The 23,688-nt window shown below is 47.5% G+C and overlaps 1 protein-coding gene across 1 annotated transcript in view; it reads left to right on the top strand.

Moving 5' to 3' along the window:
- SERPINE2 (serpin family E member 2) overlaps positions 1-23,434 on the top strand; it is a 61,409-nt gene extending 37,975 nt beyond the window's left edge. Inside the window, exons 3-9 of the mRNA XM_040450870.1 lie at positions 426-653; positions 6,507-6,704; positions 14,858-15,056; positions 16,679-16,779; positions 18,659-18,745; positions 21,308-21,391; positions 22,802-23,434. Coding sequence (XP_040306804.1) covers positions 426-653; positions 6,507-6,704; positions 14,858-15,056; positions 16,679-16,779; positions 18,659-18,745; positions 21,308-21,391; positions 22,802-22,839 — 935 coding nt within the window. The 3' untranslated portion in view covers positions 22,840-23,434. The remainder of the gene's footprint in view (positions 1-425; positions 654-6,506; positions 6,705-14,857; positions 15,057-16,678; positions 16,780-18,658; positions 18,746-21,307; positions 21,392-22,801) is intronic.
- Positions 23,435-23,688: the final 254 nt, after the last annotated feature.

Genomic DNA, 23,688 nt, shown 5'->3' on the forward strand with positions numbered 1-23,688 from the left:
AAGAAAGAAAAAGAGAGTGAATTAGTAAGATCCCTTGGATTTATTCCCCCATGGTGGAAGATTCCTTGGATTTATTCCCCCATAGCTACATAAAGAAGAACTTGCCAGTCTTCCTATTGACTTGGCACCAGAAAAGTCTCCCAGGAGGACCAAGTGTATGTGGGGAAGGTGTTGAGATGCCTCAAATATGCTGTTTTGATGGTGGAAGCACCACTGATTTTTAAGAACTGCTAATAATTTTACCCTCCTTCCCCTTTTCTTAACACACGGCCACTGAGAAAGCAAAAGGCGTAGTCTCTTGCTGCTGAGGCTCATCTTGTCTGTACTGTTGTTGGTTGCCATACAAAGAAAGAGATCTTAAACAAAAACGTAGCTTGTCTAAAGTCTTGTGGAAACGTGGCTACATCTTCCCACTTCCCCTCCAGGAGTTGGTAAAGTGTTAAAGAAGATCAACAAGGCCATCGTCTCCAAGAAGAATAAAGACATCGTGACGGTGGCCAATGCAGTGTTTGTGAAGAACGGCTCTAAAATGGAAGTGCCTTTCGTTACGAGGAACAAGGACGTGTTTCAGTGCGAAGTCCAGAACGTGGACTTTGACGATCCAGCCTCTGCCTGTGACTCCATCAACGTGTGGGTTAGAAACGAAACCAGGGGTGAGTGGCCTCAATTCCCTGGGAACCACTGGGTGCCATTTTATACTTTGTGAGTGAAAGCGTGCGTCGGGCTCCTAAGATTCTAGCTGGTGTCTGCCTGTCCCATGGTCCTCCCATCGCGAAACGCCTGGCCCCAGCCGGCTGGTCTGTCTTTCCTCTCTTAGGAGGTGCCCTGACTCCGTCTACCTTCCTTCCCCTTTCTTGGTGCCACGACTCACGGTACTCTCTGGGGTCTTTCTCCCTGTGGCAGGGGCAACAGAGCAGAGTCCAGCCCCACGGACTCTCCTCTGTCCCCCCTGCGTCGCCTCTCCAGAGGCCTCGCCCGCAGGCCCTGGCCTGTTCTGAAGGTTCAGTCGCTCAGTCCTTCCCACTTTCGCATCTGTTGTTCCCTTTGCCTGGAATGCCCCTCTCCCCCTGCGAGGTTCGAGACTGATCTCTCTCCTTGCTTCCCTTCCTTCTCTCTCTCGCTGCCGTCGCCTCCAGGAAGTCGGTGCCTCGTCTCTGCTTACCATTGGCATACGAGTCTGCGTTTCCTAAGCCCCTTCATTATAGCACTTTCCACGCTGTATAATGATTGCTTGTTTGCGTGCATTTCTCCTCTCATTAAGCTGAGGAAATGTCTAACGTGGGTGTTTTAAACCTGTTAATTTGTAAACTGGAGGTCTAGGTGGAAATGTTCTGGAGTAGAGATGGGTCCAGATCAACAGGAAATTAAGGCTGCAAATCTAGATCGGGGAACCTGTTTTTCGTAGGAGGGAGAGTTAAGGTCGCAAGAGTGGAAGCGGGAAAGTCTCAGTAGTCCCAACGACTCCCATTGTGGCCCAAAGACAGAACGTGAGGAAACTCTGGCTGTTGGGTCCTGTTTCCCAACGTGTGGTTCCTAGGGTGCCTGCGTCAGAATTACCCAGGGCATTTGTTTAGAATGCAGGTCACTGGACCCCCCACTTCCTGTATCAGAATCTCTGAAGGAGGGGCCGAACATTCTGCATCAAAACGAATGCTCCCCCAGTCTGCCTCCACCACCCATGACCAGGCTTGTATACGTGAATGTCCGAGGGCGTGGGACAGACTCGCAAAGAGATGGACCGGGAGTGCCCCGAGGGTGGAGGAACCAGAACTGGTTTTGATAAATCCACAGCATTCCTTCTCAGTAGGCTCTTGGACAGTGCAATCCGGGCTCCCTTCCTAAAACCGCAAAACGATCAGGACACCTGCAAATGTGAAGGGGCTGGTGGTTCTTTCTGGGCCCAGAGGCCTAAGAACAGTGGCAGGAAGTTGCTGGCACTCGGAGCCAGGTGGCTGGATGACCGTGGCCTGTGAGTGGCTCCTGCCAGCCTTCTTCTTTACCAACTGGACGGGTCATGGGAAGGCACTTTAGCGTGCTGCTTAACAGTGTTCAGGCTCCTTGGACACATGTTGACTCAGTTGCTCACTGCCTCTGGTGGGGGGGGGCACGTGGTGAGCCCCAGCAGTGCTTTTTCAACCTGGCCGACCTCTTGGTAAACAAAGATTTTGACTCTTCACTTCACCATCCTGCCGCAAGATTCGTAGCTCGTATAACCTATGCACAAGTACACAGACACTTCTAAAAATTAATATAATGCCAAACCGTAATACAAGGAAAAACAAAACTCATTTATATATGTGGTTCAGCAGGTGAGCCCTTGGGTACAAGTACACCCCAGCACATAACAGCGAAGCAGTCGTATTCTTAGAATAATTGTGAACGGACGGCTACGAAAACAGGCAGAGACAGGCGTGGGGTGCTGGTGATGTGAAAACCGCGAGCTGCCCTCCTGTGTTTCTGAAGCGAGTTCTTTCCTAAAACGGTGCGGTACTCTCAGTAAATTTCAGAACAAAACAAGAACAGCGTCCACTCGCTTTGCTTTGCACCGTCGTCACCTACCCGGAAAATTCGGTGTACGTTAAAAATGTGCCACGAAACAGATAACTTTGTGTTTACAGGGGAAGAAGAGTGAGGTTCTGGGCCCAGATGATGGTAAGCCAGTTTCTTGCCAGTGTGACTATCCAGTGGGGCGTCTGAAAGCTATACAGGAAGCAGGACATTTCTTTAGCGTGTGGGACTGTTGTGAACATTGCAGGGCAAGTAACCTCTCGGGCCACCTGTCAGTCCACTGAAAACTCTCCTACAAATTTCCAAACGGCCCCTGGGGTGATCTGCCTCACTGAGAGGCACTTACCTACCTGGGAGAACCCAGAATCCTGGAGATCGAACATTCCATGTGCGGAAGACTGCCCAGTCCGTCCCATAGAGGTGACGATTCCTGCCCCCTGCGGAGTGGGAGAGCCAGACGGGAAGGTTCTTTCCACTGTGATAGGGTGCTGACCCCGCCAGGGCCGCCCTGCCCACCTCTCCAGCCTCTCTTTCACAGGCTCTGTGCTCCGGCCATGCACGCTTCCTTCCCGTCCGGCCCCCAGCTCACCGTGCTCTCTCCTGTCACAGCCCCCACCGCTGCATCCGGCCACCTGGGATACTGTTCTCCCCGCCTGTCCCTTGTTAACGCCTGTCCATTTTCACACTTGTCACGTGCACGGCATGATAGTTAAAAGCAAGGCGCCGAGTTTGAATGTCAGTTCTGCCACTTACTAGCTGTGCAACCTTGGGCAAGTTACTTAACCTCCCTGTGCCTCAGAGTCCTCATCTGTAAAATGGAGATACGATGGTGATACCTACTAAAACAGTTACGTCGACACTAAGGTTTTTGCGGGAACGTAAGTAATACGCACAAAGCGTTTAGCCGAGTGCCTCGCACTTAACAAACGTTCAACAAGCATAAGCTGTTTCTATAGCTATTACTTGGTCAGCTTCTTCAAGGAACCCATCCCTAACCTCACTGACCGGATCCGATCCCCCTCTCATATGGCCTCGCTTCCACTTCGAGGTGTTTCTTCCTGTTGCATACACTTTTCCGAGCCATTTCTGCCAGCCTCCATCCACCTCTGTCTTCTCCATAGCTTTTTGAAGGCGGGGCTCATTTTTGTTTGTTTTCTTACCTAGAAGAGCACTTGGCACATGGCAGGTGGGCATCCAGGAGTGGACGGAGGGGTGGTGCATCGACGGATGGGTGGGTGGGTAGGTGGGTGGCTGTGTGGCCGAGTAGGCGCATGGGTGGGTGGCCGGGTGATGCACGTTCACCGTGTGCAGTTAGCGATGGCAAGCCCCTCGTGGGCCTCCTTCTAACCATGCGTTCCTTACCTTTGTATTGTTGCTTAATATTTCTTCATGCCCCTGTATTGTATCTTAGTCCTACAGGTGGCAATCAGAGGCTTTATTTACCATAATGACCACAAAAAGGGCTGAGGAGACTTCTTTAGACACATAGTGAGCACTGATCGTGCGCCGAACACAGAGCTAGGATCGATTCTTTTAACAAAATTTATTTGTTGTTTCAAGAGTGAGAGAGAGCACGTGCAAGTGGGAGAGGGGCAGGGAGCGAGAGAATCCCAAGCAGGCTCTGTATCGTCAGTGCAGAGCCCGACGCAGGGCCTGAACCCACAGACTGCGAAATCATGACCTGAGCCAAGGTCTGATTGTCCACCGACTGAGCCACCCGGGTGCTCTGAGCCAGGCTCGATGTTTCAAAAGTGAACGACAGGGTCCTTGCTCTGGCGCACTCGATGGTTCAGCTCGGGGAGAGAGACACGTTAAATTCGGCCGGCACAAAATACCTCGGGTATGGCAGCAGCGAGTGTTGAGCTTTATGGAAACTCCTGGGAGTTGGGGAGGAGGGCCAGAGGACATTTACTACAGGTAGAGAGGGAGCTGTGTCCTAAAGGCACAAAGGGGTTGGACTGGGTGATGTTCCCAGCAAAGGCAAGACACAGCCCTCACTGTCAGGAGCTCTAAGGTGCTTGCAGTGGCTGAAGCACAGAGCTCTAACTTCCTTCCCACAAGACGGAGGCCGCCCTTGCGTCGAATGATGGCCGTTCATGGCCTGTGTATCTTCCTTCAGGTCCTGACTTAGCATTGGTGCCCCCTTGTGTAAGAAAGGAGTCGTGATGAAACTTACGGAGCCCTCTGGGGTCTGGGAAACCTCTGGGTGCGCGTCTTTACCACGACTTATCCAAACATTCGTTTATTGCACATTCGCATCTTCTTGAACATCATCTAAAAGGACTTAAAGCTCTCGGGGCACCCGGGTGGCTCCGTTGGTTAAGCATCCGACTCTGGCTCAGGTCGTGATCTCGTGGTTCGTGAGTTCGAGCCCCTCATTGGGCTCTCTACTGTTGGCACAGAGCCTGCTTTGGATCCTCTGTCTCCCTCACTCTCTCCCCTCCCCCCAGTAAATAAATAGATAGGTAGACAGACAGACAGACTTAAAGCTCTCTCTGCTGAATTAGACCTTCTTGCTTCTTCAGAAACTATTGATTTTTACTCTCACCATTTAAAGAATTACAACTAGCATTTACATTACGGCACTATGTATTTTTTAAATACGCTAAGGCCAAAAGCTACAGTGAATTTCCGAACTAATTTTTCATCACTTTGGGTATCAGTGACCCCTCGTAAACACACAGCTGGGTCTTCAGAGACGGAGCAAAAGGTACGTTAACGAAAACCCAAACCGTCAAGTACAGATAGCACTCAGGAAGGATCCTCGTGGCCTCAAAGAATGTTCTGAAACTAGAACGGTTGTGTGCTCCTCCACTCCTAACACAATCAAGACGGATGATCTTCTACATTTTGTGGAGTGAATTTCCCCTCAAGACTGGGAGGCCTTCTAGAACAGACGCTATTTCCTTGCTTCTCTGCAATATTACACCTAGCTCAGTCCGTAACTCATAAATGTAGACACTGATTTTTAGATCCAGCCCTTTTTTCTTTTTTTTAATTTATTCATTTTTAAGAGAGTGTGAGCAGGGGAGGGGCAGAGAGAGAGGGAGAGAATTCCAAGTAGGCTCCAGTGCTGTCAGCGCAGAGCCCAACTTGGGGTTCGGACTCATGAACTGTGAGATCACGACCTGAGCCGAAGTCAGACGCTTAACCGACTGAGCCACCCAGGTGCCCCTCCAGCCCTTCTTTAAAGTAGCTGTGAGGCCTTGTGGCATCAGGGATTCCAAATGCCCATCGTTTCTAAAACTTTAGGAGAGGGGCGCCTGGGTGGCGCAGTCGGTTAAGCGTCCGACTTCAGCCAGGTCACGATCTCGCGGTCCGTGAGTTCGAGCCCCGCGTCGGGCTCTGGGCTGGTGGCTCAGAGCCTGGAGCCTGTTTCCGATTCTGTGTCTCCCTCTCTCTCTGCCCCTCCCCCGTTCATGCTCTGTCTCTCTCTGTCCCAAAAAATAAATAAACGTTGAAAAAAAAAATTTTTAAACTTTAGGAGAAATTCAGCCTTTACCCTCAATCAGATCGCACAGGTCGAAGAGGTTGGTTTTTGACCGGCATTAAATCTACCCGGTGGTTCAGACAACAACTGCATACCTTGTGCCTATCTTGTGCCCATCGAAAACCCTCCTTGGCAGTCATTCACGCCAGTTATTAGCAAACAGAGAAATTCATCGTTAATTAATCATTTAGGCGAGTAAAACTTTCTAAACCGTGGGGTTCATGGGGAATTCGTTGTAAAAGAATTTCTTAAGGAAAAGTCTGGTAACCTCCAAATAAAGGATATTGAAAGTCTTTATGGATTCTCTGATTTTAGCCTTAACTGTTCGGCTTTCATTTTTAGCGAGAAGAACGTGAGAAGGTACAAAAAGGGTGTTGTAAATAGTTCCTTTTTAAAGTGTTTTAAAAATTCCTTTGATTTTTCACTGTCCATGATCCCACACTGGCTTTTGCCCTCAAATAGACTGCCAATCCTGAATTTTTCCCTTGCTTGTTCCGTGACTTCTCAGGTATGATCGACAATCTGCTCTCCCCAAATCTCATCGATGGTGCGCTCACCAGACTGGTCCTGGTCAATGCCGTGTATTTTAAGGGTTTGTGGAAATCGAGGTTCCAACCTGAGAACACAAAGAAACGCACGTTTGTGACAGCTGATGGGAAGTCCTACCAAGTGCCCATGCTGGCCCAGCTCTCTGTGTTCCGATGCGGTAAGTGTATGCTTGGCAAGGCCCTGAGAGTGCTTTCACTTAGTCCAAGAGCAAATCTGACTTTTATTTTTCCAAAAGGGTGGGAGAGAGGAGGGCAGGATGTTTTTAAAGTTCCTGGTAAGGTTTTGTATTCTTTACAAGGGTTATGTATTAATATATAATATACAGGCTCTTAGGTTGAACGTTCAGAGGACAGGTCACAAAATACGAGATGGGAAGAGGCATATAGCACATGAAAACGTTACGAAGTCATCACCATCTTACGTTACCAAATTAGAAATACAAGTAAAAATTAGATTTCTTTTTCATTTACCCAATTAGCAAAAATTGCAAAGATTGACAAAGCCCAGTGGTGGCTCTCATGGTGGGGGGGGGAAGCCATAGGTGCCCTGGTCACTGTGGGCGGAAAGAGATGTGGGGCGGGGGACTTCCTAGAAGACCATGTTGCATTGAGGAACTTCTACTCTGAAGATAATCTCACCTCAGCAAATAAATAAAAGCCAGATATGTACATATAGTGGAACGTACATGATAAACAGCTTTACAGAAGTGGAAAGATGATACAATATGTTGCTGATTTCAGAAAACAAGTTCTCGTACAACAGATGTTGATTCATCACATTTACGTAAAATGCTTTCTATATATCCATCCGTCTGTAGAGACGTGTCTTGCAGGGTGTTCAATAAAATGTCAACAGTGGTAGCGTTTCAAGTGATTATTTTTCTTTATTTGAATTTGAAACTTTTTATTTATTTTTTTTTTTAATTTTTTTTTTCAACGTTTATTTATTTTTGTGACAGAGAGAGACAGAGCATGAACAGGGGAGGGGCAGAGAGAGAGGGAGACACAGAATCGGAAACAGGCTCCAGGCTCTGAGCCATCAGGCCAGAGCCCGACGCGGGGCTCGAACTCACGGACCACGAGATCGTGACCTGGCTGAAGTCGGACGCTTAACCGACTGCGCCACCCAGGCGCCCCGAATTTGAAACTTTTTAAAACAAGCCTGTATCAGTTTTAATTTTTTTTTTAATGTTTGTTTATTTTGGAGAGAGAGAGAGAGAGAGAGAGAGCACGCGAGTGGGGGAGGGGAAGAGAGAGAGAGGGAGACACAGAATCCGAAGCAGGCTCCAGCCTCCGAGCTGTCAGCACAGAGCCCGGTGCGGGGCTCGAACCCGCAAGCGGCGAGATCCTGACCTGAGCCGAAGTCAGAGGCTCCACCGACTGAGCCACCCAGGCGCCCAAGCCTGGATCAATTTTACAGTCAGGAAAACAATGACCGAGCCCTGCTGTCATTGCCGCAGCACTGATAAATGAAGCCTGGTGATTGTTTTCTAGGCCTGGTTTCATTGAAGCATTTGTGAGCCAATTTAAATTCATCTTTTTCCTCTGCAACTTAGCCTTTATGCCTCCGATCCGTACCTGAACATGCGGGCCCCAGGTATCGCCTTTGCATACGCTCGCGTCAGGCACCGTTCAGTATTGTGCCAGCTGCGTAATTCTCTAAATTAAGGAATGACTTAGGTGAAGAAGGCAATAAATAAAGTCACTTTCCTTCTTATCATCCAGCTTCTAGGTAAAATTTTGGCATTCACTCAGATGTGTTTTTTTTTTCTTAAAGATAATATGTATTTGAAAGCCCTGCAGAAAGATAACGTGCTCAGCAACTGAGAATAATAAAAGGCTCTTTCGGCCCAAAAGTCATTCCCTCCTTCCCGTCGGCCCCCAGCCCTCCCTGCTCCCGGCTTGTGTTGCCAGGAAGACTTCGTCGGAACACTAACATGGCTACCAACTCTTCTCTGAAGCAAAGCCGTTTTCTTTTAGGTCAATCTTTATACACATTCTCTGTTCTAATAAAAAAAAAAAAAAGGGGGGGGGGGCCTGGGTGGCTCAGTCGGTTAAACGTCCAACTCTTGGTTTCTGCTCAGTTCATGATCTTGCGATTTGTGAGATTGAGCCCCACGTTGGGCTCTGCGTTGACGGTGTGGAGTCTGCTTGGGATTCTCTCTCTCTCTCTCTCTCTCTCTCTTTCTGCCTCTACCCCGCTTGCTCTCTCTCAAATTAAAAAAAAAAAAAAAGTGAAGGGCCTCAATTACTGTATATCTCTGTTGCTGGAAAATAAATGTCAGTACTTAAAGGTTAAAACGCAAGGATCCTATAGACATTCCTATGAAACGCTACTGTGTGTGTGTTTGCGGGAGTGTAACGTGTTTTCCTGAGTATATAATAGGTTCCTAGAGAGGGAGTTGCATATGCGAGTAGCTTTTCCATTAAGAACCGATTTGTCTCAGAGCACACGTGTGCACATTACGGAAAGCAGTGCGTAAATGTACTTTTCCTGTCAACGACTGGAACGCTGTCGAACCAAGGGGAGCTGGCTGTCTTCCCTCCACCTTCCAGATTCATGCCCTTTCTTCACCCTCTTCCCTGCTGTCCCGAGCCCCGCCCCCCCCCCCCCCAGGAGGCTGCACGTGTGGGCTCCCTTGCCTCCCATCCAGTTGGCTGTGGGGGGAGCTCGCAGGTGAGGCGACTTGGGGCCTTGACTTCCCGGCCCTCCCTGCGGTCCCCGGGGCTCCTGCATCCCTTCAGGAAAGGTCTCGGCTCCTGTCAGCAGGTGTGCTCAGGGGGGCTTTCTCCCTGGGTCACCATGCTTCCCTCGCCCCTGCCAGCCTATGGCTGGTGATGGTGCCCCACTGTTTGTAGCGTAAGGGACTGTGCTTAGCGGTTTCGCTGCACTCTGCCCGTGCTTTAGAAGTGCTCCTGTGACCCAGCCTGGTGCCCTGCCTCCTTCCTGTCGGACCCTTACTGACCTGCCCTGAATTCAGGACAGAAGGTGGAAGTCAGCCTTCTCTCCACGGTTCTCGTTCCCTCACACCAAACCCTGGAAAATGGCTGCCATCCTTCTTGCCCGGCTCCCCGTGCCAAAGATGGGGCTGCTGTGGAGGAACCTGGGATTGGAACCTGGCTCCTGTCCTGGGCCCTGCCACGGCACAAGGATGGCCCTGTGTTGCCCTGGTTTCCCTCCTTGGCCAGCACGGTGGCTTTTTGCAGTCCGGCAGGGCAGATTTGTCTTGTGTCTTGTGGCATCTGAAGAAAGCACAGCTGGTGTTTGTTTTCACGACCGCAGACCGCTTAGTTGGTCACCCACTTTCTGCCTGTCGTCGGCCTGGCCAGCACGACCGGCCAGCGCTCACAATGTGGCGGTTGCGGCTGAGACAGGCCACCAGTGAGCTCAGAGGCCTCCCTGCCCACTCACGCGACCTCTGCAGCCACCTGTCACACGTGTGCTGGGCCTCACCAAGCCGCCTCGGTCACCTTGTGGAAGCGTTGCCATTCCAACCCTCTGTCTTGCTGACCTGCCCCCGGCAAGATGCCATCAAGATCTCTGAGAAGATTCATTTAGTAGCATTACGGAGACAGGGTGGAAACTAGGAGGGGGAAACCCTTCTGACTGTATCCCATAAAGTGTAAGCAATTTGAGGATAGAAATTCTTCTAATTTAAAAGTCAAAAAAAAAAAAAAAAGGCCTTGCAGTCTTTTTTTAAAGGAAGTATATTTCGTGCTCATTGCAAAACCTACAAATAAAACATAATGAGGCAGAAAGTAAATGTGCTCCTATAATCCCATTTGCCAGCATAAAAAACCCTATTAAGTGGTAGGTGTATTATTTGAGACCTTTTCTATGCATATGCAAAATATGTCTATGAAACTTTTTTGCATATGGAGGATTACACTGTAATATGCTTCACACATTAGACAGTAAATCATGGAAAACTATGTGAATTCATGTGGATTTACTTGATCCTTTTATCAGCTGCAGAATATTCCATGGCATAAATTCATTATAATATCCTATGGGTCGCCATTTACTTTTTTTCCTGTAATAAACCCCTCAGTGAGCATTCTTGTACTTAAATCTTTAGAACTGAGTCAGAATTTATAAAGGTAATTTCCTCGGATAGGAATTGCTGAGTCAAAAGTTCTTAAAAATTTTTGATTTTACGATTATGAATTTAGACATTAAAGACTTTATTTTGGAAAAAAAAAAAGACCACAAAAACTTCCAAATATATATGTATATATGTGTGGAGAGATATATATGTACACAGTATATTTCCAGCTTCTACTCATACCTGCCTATCCACATTACCTCTCTACGTGGTTGTCTATTAAGTTTTAGTTCCATAGATGAATTCTATTATTGCCCTCACCCATCTGGTTCTCCTGCCATCTTCTTTAGCTCAACAAATGGCACCTGTACTCACCTAACTTGCTTAAACCACACCTTCTTCCCCGTCAGCTCTCCCCAAACCCCCTTTGCATTTCAGCTAGAATATGGACCACTATGTGCAGTGGGTGTGTTTTTTTTGTTTCCAAATGTACATTTCAGTTTCGACTGAAATGTAGCTGAAACAGTTCCTCAAGAGCTCAGGAATCCATAAAGCTACTTGTAGTGGAAGATAACTGGATGGGTTTTCATGTATAAAGTTTTCCTGATATTCAATATTTAAAATATTCCCTCTGAATTTAGAGGCCGAGAAGAGTTCTTAACGTTTTAGTGAGCCTAGTTACTTCCTCCTTTTGTAGGATTTAAAGAAGGGATCAGAGTACTTTAGGGACCTTTCCAGAAAATCTAGATCATCCCTAAAGTACCGCTGACTGGATGTTCTAAATCTTCTCCATGTTTCTAATACTTGGTCCTTTGCCTGTTACCTCTCATTAAAGGATTTGTTGATCCCTACTCATCCAAGAGAAAAGACTTGCCTTCCCTTTTCATCTATTTCCTCCTGTTTAGAAGGAATGAAACTGCTCCATTCACATTTTTATGTACTCTGGTATCATCCCCATTAAAGAACGCTCAGTGGACTTCCCAGATGTTAAGGAATGGAGAGCCTGGGCGGGGCATTTTAATGGAAAGGTATCTGGGACAATGACAGGCTCCCTGCTGTGACGCAAGGCTCCCAAATACCCCTTCCTTGTTTGATTCACTCTGCCCTGGAGCTGTGTCCTCTGCAGCAGGTGTGATGTCTCTTGGTGGACCAGTGAGTGCTGTGTTTCGACTGTTTGAACGGTGACCGAACGCTCTAGAAGTACTTTGCGAAGCTGCTTCCATCAGTAGATGCAAGTTTTTACAACCTGCAAGCCTCTGTGCTGAGCACTGTGCTGTGCGTATTGTCTCGTCTAATTTTCCCAGCAACTCTGTAAGCCAGGCACTGTTATCCCATTTTACAGATAAAGACACTAAGACTTGGAGTTAAGCAACTTGCCCAAGTCCCAGAGCTAGTGTCTCAGAGTCAGGATCTGAACCCAGGTCCTAGAACTCCAGGTCTCGTGTGCTTAACCTCAGCCTTTGTCCTCTGTGGGCCGATGCTGCGAAAGCTGTCTTTTACTGATCAGGTGGAAGGCAAGATGTTATTTTTGTCCCCTGTCTCCTCAAGCCATGGAGCAAAGAAGAACGGAAGAGGTATGGCCAGGGGCATCCGAGCCAACGCTGTGCCATCAGCGCCTGTGATCAGAAGCAGAAGTGGGGCCAGGGAGAAATGAGTCATCAGGCAAGATGTGCGCGACTGGGTACAAAGTGGTTAGTGGTTATTCGTATTACTGATCAGTTAATGACGTGTTCGGTGGAGACCGGATTCACTGCTGAAGGTGGAAGCTGTCTCCCGACTCAAAAACACCCAGGCTCGTCACTTTTCATTATTCATGACCCCGCTGCCTCCCATCAGAACAGTAAACATGTCTAGAAGTGGTTAACGGCTGCCTCCAGGTCCTTATTTCATGCCCTGGAGCAACCATTTCCTAACCGCTTCCTAAGTCGTAGAATTTCTCAAACAGCTTTGCCAGGTAGGGGCCTCCTCTTGTCTTTGAAGATTAAAAGGCTCATTAGGAAGTGATGTTTGTCCTGACTCTCCCGTTGATTTTCTGGTTTCTGCCCAGACCATCTTATTACACAAGGTGTAAAAGGAAAGTGAAAAAAATCCCCTCTTTGATTCTCAGGCAGCCCCGAGACAGAACCGGGCTTGAGTGACAGTCCCCGCCTGTCCCAGCCGGCCAGGCCGCACAAGGTTGCCGAACGGCCCGCGGGCAAATGGAGCGGGACGGGGACCGGGTGTACCGAGCGCTCCACGAGTTGCCCCCAGCTTTCTTCCAGAGGGAGAAACTCAAATGTCATCCTGTCATGTCACGTGTTCTAAGAACTTTGCTATTCTTTATCGTATTTTATAGCTAGAAGCGTTCGTTATGTAACGAAGACAAAGAAAGCTGGCTGTGCCTCTCGCCGCCCCCCACAACCTCCACCCGTGGAGAACTGGCTTATCCAAGATCCCTGTCTCACATGCAGTGACTGGCGGAGGTCGTCCCCAAAGAGAAGACGAGTGAAAATCATGAGAGAAGCTCGCTTCCTCTCTTTTTCTTAAACACGTTGTCCTTCTAGGTCATTTAGAGAAGGGGGAGGAGGTAGAGAGAGCCAGCGTTCAATGGGCACCCACCACAGGCCACGCCCTGTCAAGCACCTTACATATTTTTCCTCATTTAACCGTCACGGCGACCCTGTGAGGTACACACTTTTAATATCCGTGGTATCTCCATTCTCCATACCGAGAGGCACACGGAGGTTAAGTGCCTCACCAAGGTCACCGCGTTCTTAAAAAGGCTGAAGTGTTTAGTAAAACATTTCTGAAATCTGCCAGAAATCTAGAAATGCTGGCTTTCCGTTCACCTAGTTAATTTTTATAACTGGCATCACATGCCTAATGGGAAGTTTTCCCGGGATCCTATGGCATGCTGTGTGGAATATTCTTTCCCGGGGAGGCCGGGGCCTCTCTGGACCATGTACGCCCCGAGCTGGGCTTCCAGCTGGCACCCTTCATGGGTGCACTTTCTTTTTTAAAAGCTTTTTTTTTTCTTTTCAAGTTTATTTATTTTGACAGCATGCAAGCAGGACAGGGCAGAGAGAGAGAGAGAGAGAGAGAGAGAATCCCAAGCAGGCTCTCAGCTGACAGCACAGAGCCCGATACAGGGCTTAAACTCACACACCACGAGATCATGACCTGAGCTGAAATCAGATGCTGAACCGACTGACCCCGCCCGGGTGACCTATGAATGTGCTTTCGTCAGCTCCAACTGGTCCGCACACAGTTGTGCTGATTAGTTGCTGAATATTTTGAATATTTCACATGAGATGAGAGGGTTCTAGGATCAAATTAGCTTGGGAAACCTGCGGAAAGCCAAACAGCTTTCTTTCCTTCAGAATGACTCGGAGCCTTTACGGTACTGGGGTCTATTATGAATCCGTAGGAAGAATCGATTCAGTGGCGTGTGGAATCCATCTACTGAGCGTCCTGCAGGATGGGTGCTCTGTAGACCAACATTTTGAGAAGCGCTGGTCTAAATTGTTCTCGGGCTTTTATTTGTGAGTACAAATACCATAAGGTATCGAAAAGCCATAAGGACAATGACCAGAATGGGTGAAGAGTGAATAGGGAGTCGCGTTAGTGAACTACAAAGGTCATTGTTGGCATGAGACATACTGAGCCTGAGTCCTGGGGCTCCACTGCTTACTTAGCCCACGTGTCCCTTGGCAAGTTACTTAATGTCTGTAAGTGCAGCCCGCCGGGTGTAAAACGGGACTGTGTGCCCTACCTCGGGGCATGCTGTAGATTGTAAATGTGTTGGGGTGGTTGGGGGTTGGCGTGGGTTGGGTTGGGGTGGGGTGGTTGGTGTGGCTCCTACACAATGGAGCCGTTCATCCCTTTCTCCTTCCTCTTCACATGCTCCCGTAGGCTCAGCCAAAAGAACTGTTCTCAGGCAGCCCAAATTCATTCTCTTATTCACATGATAGGGGTCAGCTTCTTGCAAAGTACTGTATTCTAAGCGCCTCATGATCCAGTTAAATTCCACTCAACAGAATTTTTGGTGACGCCCCAAGGCATTCTGTTAAGACAGATCTCAACTGAAGAAAGGGAATTATTTACCAGGGGAAAGAAGAAATAACGGTCCTTATCTTTGTCTTTCTAAGGAAACTATATTTGGAAAAGAGAAGTTTCCAAACGGAACCGCTCTCTGCCCTCTGAGGCCACCCACGTGATCAGCACTCGCTCCTGCCCCTCTCAGAAGCCATCAGGGGATGCACTGAACCTGCCTCTGATTTCTTTAGGGTCTACAAGCACCCCCAACGATTTATGGTACAACTTCATCGAACTGCCCTACCACGGGGAAAGCATCAGCATGCTGATCGCGCTGCCCACGGAGAGCTCCACCCCGCTGACGGCCATCATCCCTCACATCAGCACCAAGACCATAGACAGCTGGATGAGCACGATGGTGCCCAAGAGGGTACAAGTCATCTTGCCCAAGTAAGAGCGCTCGGTCCCTGGTGGCGGTCGCGTCAGGTGCCAGACAACGTGGGGTTAAGACATGGCGCGTCGTGAGGCCTGATTTATTTTGCAGAAATTGCCTGGAGAGAATACAAGGGTCTGCTTTTGGAGAAGCTTTTTGCTTTTCTTTCTTCTTCTTTTTTTTTTTTTTTTTCCAATCCCTGTGCCTCTCATACGGCAGGATAATGACAGTGGGGAAGAAAAGAAGGCAGCCTGACCTCTGACCTCAAGCTCCTTATGCCATTTTGAGAGCTTTTAACATATTTAGTTTTGTCCCCAAGACTGAAAAATACATGTATAACGGCACGGTAAAGGTTCGTAGCGTTTTGATGAGGAGTTTCATGTTAGTCTTCTTAAGTTTTAGCTGGAAGCTTCTGAAGGCCAAGGTCCGAAAGCTAGGTGGTAAGGGAATATTTTGAAACCATTCAGGCAGAATTCTTATATTAGTATCTATGGTAGTTTTTTTTTTTTACTGAAAGTGTAATATTGGTGGAATTTGAACTGTTATGACTTGAAACCAAGGGAAAAGTCATCCTAAATTCTGCCCAAATCCTGAATTTCTGTCAGCTCCGAGAATGCTTTACCCAGACCCATGAAAGAGGCAGCAAACGTCCCCTGACTGGTGATTGTGCCACCAGTATCCAGGGCTTTTAAGCACCCACGTCTCGGGGTGGTAAAGCTACCTTCCAGTTCTAAAAGCTTTTACTTCTCTAGTCACTGAGTTAAGTAATCAGAGAAGCCCATTCATGATAACTATTAGCAATCCTCCCAGGAGTGTGTGTGTGTGTGTGTGTGTGTGTACGTGTGTGAAATGAGCCTTCATGTCGGCAGTGCTTGATGTAAATGAATAAGATGGTAAGTGTACATTACAGAATGACGTAATAGGTAAAGCACAACGATAGTGGTAAATTATCATTAGAGTCCATCTGCCCACCTACCCTTTGCTCTTCCCCCAGATGGGATAAAACCTGGTAAAACATTCTCTGACGATAGGTTTACTAACTGACATTTACATATGTACGGCTGGAAGGCCAGATAGATCGCAAGTATCCAAGAAACCCAAAGTTACGCCCCAACACCCGTAGCATACGTTCTCACCTATTCCTAATGTTTGTTCCAGTCTTAACGGTAAGATGCTTTCATAATCTCAACAAGAGTGAGCAGGAATGTGTCTCCTCTCTTTTGACCAATCCCGCTAAGGACGGTGGTTCTTACAGCAGCCATGATGATGGCTCTTCGGTTGGCAATGGGGGAAAAGTGGAGATATTCGGGGGGTATTCCAGATACCCCCCCCATCAGCATAAGGGAGGGTGCTTCAGCGGATCTGCCTAGGTACTGGAATGGGGAAGCCCATCACACACGAGGGGGTGACCACCCCCTTTCCTGTCACGGTGTCCTCATTTTGCTAGCAAAGTGCTCGAGAGATGACTTGTCCTCTAACTTAAATCTTGGAAGTACAACTTCAGACACAGTTTAGACTGGTGTTCAGAGCATACTTACAAAGGAATCGCTTTGTCAACATCTCCCCACCGGCACGGGTTCCACCCTCTTATGTCATTTACGGTATAATGATTTCCCCCTATTTTCTCCTTTCCTGCTAGGTTCACGGCGGTAGCACAAACAGATCTGAAGGAGCCACTGAAAGTGCTCGGCATCACTGAGATGTTTGATCCATCAAAAGCAAATTTTTCGAAAATAACAAGTATGTTCAACTTAAACCCCATTCTGAAACTTGAAGACTGTTACAGACTGGGTCTCTGATTCGTTCAGAAAGAAAAGGTCAAAGTTAGGAGTGTGTTGCCCTGAAACCCTCCCAGATTTAGTCTGATTCGTCACCAAATGATGCTGCTCATCCTCCGTCATTCAGATCAGCGTAAATCACCTGTCCCCACGTTTCACGTGCACATTTCAGGTGAAGCCCGAGTGAGTCGACACCGTTAAACAAGCACTTCGTGTATTGTCTTCATTACTTAAAAATGTAGCTCTTAGATAGTAGTCTTTCTCTTCCAAATGCAAACGATTCCCCGGTGTTTGCAAAAATCAAGGTTTTTGAACTCTCAGATACTTGCTTCCATCAAACAATAACAGGCATGCACCATATCCAGGTGTGTTAATGCCCATTAATCCGGGATCATGTGAATTCAAAGGGTCTGATGAGAAGCTTTCTTTGCCAGAGCATCTAGGACACAGCTGGTGTCGTATCACCTCGTTTGCCAATATATGCACCTTTTCCCAGAGTGATATTCAGTAGTCGGTTCTTGGTCTTTTTAATTTGGAGCACAGCAGCCTCCTTCCAGAGAAAAGTCACGGCTTAAACATTATTTGTACTCCTTTCCTGTTTTCCCCCTCGACAAGCTCATTACCAATCTCGATGGCCTGCAGGCAAGCACCTGTGTACCCGTCCTAGGGCTCCATCCACACTGTGTCCCTGGCGAACTTGCAGCCACAGGGATATTGTGACGCTCTTTCGTCCTCGGGCATCCGGACTCTGGCCCCGGGTCCAGCAGCATGAGCATCACCTGGGAGCTCGTTTCAAGGGCACACTCTTGGGTCTCACCCAGACCTCCTGAATCAGAATCATTTTCACAGGATTCCTCAGCCCAGTGAAGTTAGCCTTGTTTCATTGTTTTCCCCTTCGGGGTTCTCTTCTGTGGTCTACATACCACGTAGTGGCCATGGGAGTTCGCGGGTGCTCGAAGGAGGACCAGGTGCCTGAAGTTCCCCTGAGGTGTGATGTTTAACTCGCAGGTGACATGCGCCCTGCAGATGTCCCCCTCTCATTCCCCATCGGCCGTATTAGAGCCCAGCATCCGTGCAGGTGAAAACCAGGGGACACAGAAAGCACTTTTCCCCTTTGCATCCAGACCCATGTCCCACCAAGGCTAGCATTAACTTCCGTTCATGTTCTCCTCGAATGCTACGGCCAGTGGGTATCGCTGGAGCGATAAGAATCTGCTGAGAAGGAAAGTTAATTCACTAGAAGGTTCTAGAGGCACAGTTGCAGTTCTGAGTCTGGTTCCAAACCCTTCTTACCCTCCACACTCTTCTCACTGATATGGCCATGAGATGAGTGGCTTTTGTGGTGAAGAGCGAGCACTTACTCTGCCAGTAACCAGCCGTAAGACTTGAGGACAGATTTCTTAACACTCTGGGCCTCAGTTTCCCCATCTGTAAATCCCCTCTGCAATCTTCCCTGGATCTGACATTCTGTACTGAAAAATAATATTGTTGCCTTGTTTCTTCTGGAAAACTGGACTTCCTTTTTTAAAGCTCTGCTCTTTTTATTTATTTATTTTTTACACAATCCTTAGCGATCAGAGTTGAATTGACAGAGGCACTAACACATCCAGGGAAGGGGAGTCCCTCCTCTGAAGTGAAACCACAGTTCGATTGGCAGAGATTGAAACTCACTGCAGGTCGATAGTCCTCCCACAACCTCCAGTCACCAGACCGGAAGAGGTCACTTCTCCTGACACCTTTTAAGAACTGGAATTTGCCATGGATTTGAAGTCGCTCCCGCAGCCAAACCGATGGCCCGCAGGTCAAATAAATGCTGTTTTTGTTTCATTTTCCGGAAACAGGGTCAGAAAACCTTCACGTCTCTCAAATCTTGCAAAAAGCAAAAATTGAAGTCAGTGAAGACGGAACGAAAGCTTCAGCAGCAACAAGTAAGAACTGGGTCGTGAGCCAGGACCGGCTAGGGTGCAGGGGGAGGGAGCGTGCTGTGGTCCGCCCATCAACATAGCAGATACGGAGCAAACCCTGTTTTCATCCGGGCACTGTGGGTTGCCCCCCAGGTGACAGTGGTGAATTTAGGCAGGTTAAGGACCTGCACCCTCAAAGCTCAGAGTCTGTTTCATAAAGGAAAGCACTTCGGTGCGAGCAGTTCCTCCGGGACAAGAGTCCACAAGCTTTTTCGGTAAAGAGCTAGGTAGTGTGTGTTTTCTGCCTCGTGGGCGGTCCTGTCTCCGCCACAACTTCTCAGCGCTGCCATTGTGGTGTGAAGGCAGGACAGAGGATACAAGCCCATGGGCTCGGCTGTGTTCCAGTAAAGCTTTATGTATTTACAAAGGCAGGATCCGACTCCTCAGACCTGGCCCGGGGACAGTGGTTTGCCGACCCCTGCCCATGGGAAGGTTAAAGCAGATGCTGGCTTCTTCTTGGCAGGAAAACCCAATCATCATATTGACACATAAAATAATAGCCACTCGCCATGGGAAATAGGCAGCCAGGTGGATCTAGGACGAAGTGAAGAATTATCAAGCAGCTGTTGAATTCCCAGGACGGCTGTGCAGCCTCCTCTGATAATTAGAACATCCACATCTGCTTTCTCCTCATGGTTTATATGATGAAGGAGAAAATAGAGCGATCTTAGGTTGGTCTCTGTACCCCCTCATTATCCATCTGAGATGGGGTAAACAGATCTGGCCAAACTCTGCAAACTCATAAAGTGAATCTCCTCGTAGGCTTGTAACTGGGTCACATGTTTCTGGTCGTTAAAAGGTACCGTTTATGCTCCGAATAGACACTTTATGGCCTCTCTGGAATAAACACTTAATTTGTAATCCTTTAAAATAGCATTAAAAACAAAGACCTAGAATAACAGCACTTAGAATTCTCAAGATGCCTTTTGTCTCTTCTAGGTGATGATAAGTGAGAACCGAATGCTGCCCGTTATTGGCCAGTTTTGCCAATTAGTGTAACTATCAGGACTGGCTACGTTAATTTGCACGGCCCCGTGCAAAATGTGAATATGGAGCCCTTACTGAAAACTTGCTAAGAATTTCAAGACAGGGGCAGCAGAGCCCTGACCCGAGTGTGGGGTTCTCGTGAGTGTGACTGCCCAGTCACACGCCCAGGAGGCCAGCCCTGCTGGGTCGGTCAGCAGGGCTGCTATAGCAAGGGGCCACAGACTGGGGGGGGCTTAAGCAGCAGAAGTTTATGTCTGACAGTTCTGGAGGTCGGAAGCCCAAGGTCAAGGGCTGCTTTCTGCCTGTGTCCTCACGTGGCCTTTTGTCTTACACGCACATCCCTCCTGGCTCCCTGTCTTCTTATGAGGACACCAGCGCCATTGGATTTGGGCCCTGCCTTCATGACCTCATTGAGATTTCGATACCTTGGGAGTTAGGGTCAACATACGGATTTCGAGGGGATACGGTTCAGTCCAGAAGACCTGCTAACCTGCTAACCGTTGACTGCTTTTCAGTCACCCTGGGTTGGGGGATTTTCCCCAACATAAGTGGAGATGTTTCCTTTGTGACATTAAGCCCAAGCCATTAGAGCTTTGTGGGGTTTGAGGAAGGGAACCGGGCCATCGTGGAAAAAGCAGTGCCGTGATGCCCGGCACCTGCCCTCCTTCGAGGCCTTGAGACAAACTTATTAAACCCAGGCACGGGGCACCTGGGTGGCTCAGTCAGTTAAGCGTCCAACTCTAGATTTCAGTTCGGTTCGTGAGATCAAGCCCTGCATCAGGCTCTGCGCCGACAGTGTGGAGCCTGCTCGGGATTCTCTCTCTCCCCTGCTCTGTCCCTCCCCTCATCACACTGCACTCGCTCTCTCTCTGAAAATAAATAAGTAAACATTAAAAAACAAAAAAACTGAAGCCGCCACAGGTAAGTTTGGCAGAGTAAGCATGACTGGGACTCTGGGCCTAAAATGGTTTCCTGTCTAAGTCGAGCGTCTACACCCAACGGGTTGAACAGCAACACGAGGTCGCAGGTCCCAGATGAGTGAGTGGTCTCCGTTACCACGCAAAGGAGAACTACCGAAGGAAAAGTCACAGACAAAACCGTTGAACGCTAAGCTGGGCCTGGGTGTACAGAAGGGATTTGGCTGAGCTAAGAGGACCAGTGGCCTTCATCAGCAAGGCAGATGGTATGAATACAAAACAGCTAATAATAACAGTGAATATGCATTAGGTGTCGTTCAGTGGCAGACACTGTTCTAAGAGCTTATAATAGTTTTTATGCCACTTAATCCTCGTAAAAAGCCTACGGAGTAAGTACATTTGTTAAGGACGATGGTACTTGTGTAGACTGAATGAGACACCCAAGTGGAAAGGGCCTGGGCCACGGTAGGTGTTCTGTAAATGGTGACCATTGGGCCTGTTCTAACCTGGCCAGCCCAAGGAACCGGAATTGTGTCCCCGAACTCCAGCATGAAGATCCAGCCAGTCTGCTGCCCTGCTGGCCTCACGCTGGGTGTAACACATTTTCTCTCTCTTCCCGTAGCTGCGATTCTAATTGCAAGGTCGTCACCTCCCTGGTTTATAGTAGACAGACCCTTTCTATTTTTCATCCGACATAATCCCACAGGTAAGTGATTCTTCCTTTCTGTTGCTCACTGGCTGTTAACATTCAGAAAGGTCCCCAGAATCCTAGTGAAATCCAACCTTGCTGCTCTAATTCCACTCCCTTGTGTTATGCAAACACTGAAGAATAGAACCGCCCACCTTAAAGAGATAAGAAAATCCAGGCCGTGTTTACAGAGTGTGATGGAATCTTGTGAAGGCTGATTTTAGATTTGTTGGTTGGTTTGTTTTTAACATAGAGCTCTGCAGCCCTTTTGGGGGTTTCTGATGTCTTTTGATTTTTTGGTCCATATTCTGATAAATGTAGTAGTTCAATTTTATAAGAAACCACACGTCGTCAACCTCTGTGAGCCCTCTCTGTTGTTCCGGCCTGAGGATTGTTAATTCGATAAATCTTGGCTTTGTAAGTCACAGGCTCAGAGTTGGCTCTGTGCTTTAGCTTTTGTCTTGAAACTGTGGGTAACAATAGTGCTTACCTCTTAGTACAATTATGAGGATTAAGTAAAGGGGGCACCTGGGTGGCTCAGCGGGTTAAGCGTCTGACTCAATTTCGACTCAGGGCATGATCTCACAGTTTCTGAGTTCAAGCCCCACATTGGTCTCTGCATAGGCTCTGTGTGGAGCTTACTTGGGATTCTCTCTTTCCCTCTCTCTCTGCCCTTCCCCAGCTTGTGCTTTCTCCCTTTCTCCTCTCTCTCTCTCTCTCTCTCTCTCTGTCTCTCAAGCTTTAAAAAAAAAAGGAGAAGATTATCTTTGTGGAGAGGGCTTCATGTTCGTTCAGAGTAGAAACAAGTACATTTCAGCATTTACCCCTTTTTTAATCAGTAACACAAGAAGTTCCTTATCCTTTTGTCTCACTGCATCTTTAATGTCATAATTAGTGTTCTCCTGAACCAAAGTCCAATATGGGAGCCTCTAGCCACACGTGGCTATTTAACTTTTAATTAATTAAAATGAATTATCTTTTAGGGGCATCTGGGTGGCTCAGTTGGTTGGGCGTCTGACTTCGGCTTAGGTCATGATCTCCTGTTCATGGGTTCGAGCCCTGCATCCGGCTCTGTGCTGACAACTCAGAGCCTGGAGCCTGCTTTGGATCCTGTGTCTTCCTCTCTGTCTGCCCCTCCCCTGCTCATGCTCTGTCTCTGTCTCTCTCAAAAATGTATAAACATTTAAAAAAAAAAAAAATGAAACAGATTAAAATTCAGTTTCTTAGCTAAGCCATATTTCTAGGGCTCAATAGCCACTGTGACTACCATATTGGACATATTGGACAATGAAACTATAGACCATTTCCATCACTGCAGAAAGTTGTGTTGGACAGCTCTAGGGACTATCCCTTATTTTACATGCCTTCTATCTTATTTTATGAAATGATTTTTATAGAGTCATGCTCTGTTTCCTCTTAATTCTATAGGTGCTGTCTTATTCATGGGGCAGATAAACCAACCGTGAAGAGTATACAGAAGAAACCATGCAAAAGCAAAGACTACTTTGTGACGAAGAAAACTCCTTTCCTACATCTTTCATAGTTCTGTTAAATATTTTTGTACATTTCTTCCTTTTTCAAAACTAGTTCTTAGGAACAGAGACTCAATGATGCAAGCATTTTTGTCCCGGGATATATATCAAAGGGAAAAAGGGGCAGGATGGCTGGAACACTGTACTGACAAATGAATAGAAAGGCTTCAAAATGTCTAAAAAACGCTTTAAACTACTGAGCAGGTACCTAGGCTAACCCTCCCGAGTATTTACTGTCCAGTTCAGGAGTTTTGTTTTGTTTACACGTGTGGCATTTCAGAAGAAATGTAATCAGTGTGATGGGGGGAAAAAACCCACAACACATTTTATGGTGGCTTTTACTTTTTTATGAAAAAATATATATATTATCGGCCTTTTTAATTCTTTTGTTTTGGTCCCATCCAAAGTCTTGATAGTAAGCATTATTTTGGGGGTAGAAATAGTGAAATCTCTAGCCTCTTTGTGTTGTTGTTGTTGTTGTTGTTTTATATAATGCATGTATTCACTAAAATAAAGTTTAAAAAACTAACGTCTTGCTAGACAAGGTTTGCTCTTGTGCAGTGTGCCTGTCACTACTGGTCTGTACTCTCTGGATTTGCATTTTTGTATTTTGTACAAAGTAAAAATAAAGTGTTATGAGTAGTAAAAAAAAAAAATGCCATTTCTCTGTTATTGAAAATACAACAAAAGAAACAGAGCCTTTTAAAAGTACTTAAACCTCTTCTAAACCTTTGCACTCAGGCAAACGGCAGAAAACCAAAGCCCTTGGCCTTCTCCTACTCC

The sequence above is a fragment of the Herpailurus yagouaroundi genome, unplaced genomic scaffold, assembly GCF_014898765.1.
Source record: "Herpailurus yagouaroundi ecotype Mexico unplaced genomic scaffold, PumYag 202, whole genome shotgun sequence".
In the NCBI taxonomy this organism is placed as follows: domain Eukaryota; kingdom Metazoa; phylum Chordata; class Mammalia; order Carnivora; family Felidae; genus Herpailurus; species Herpailurus yagouaroundi.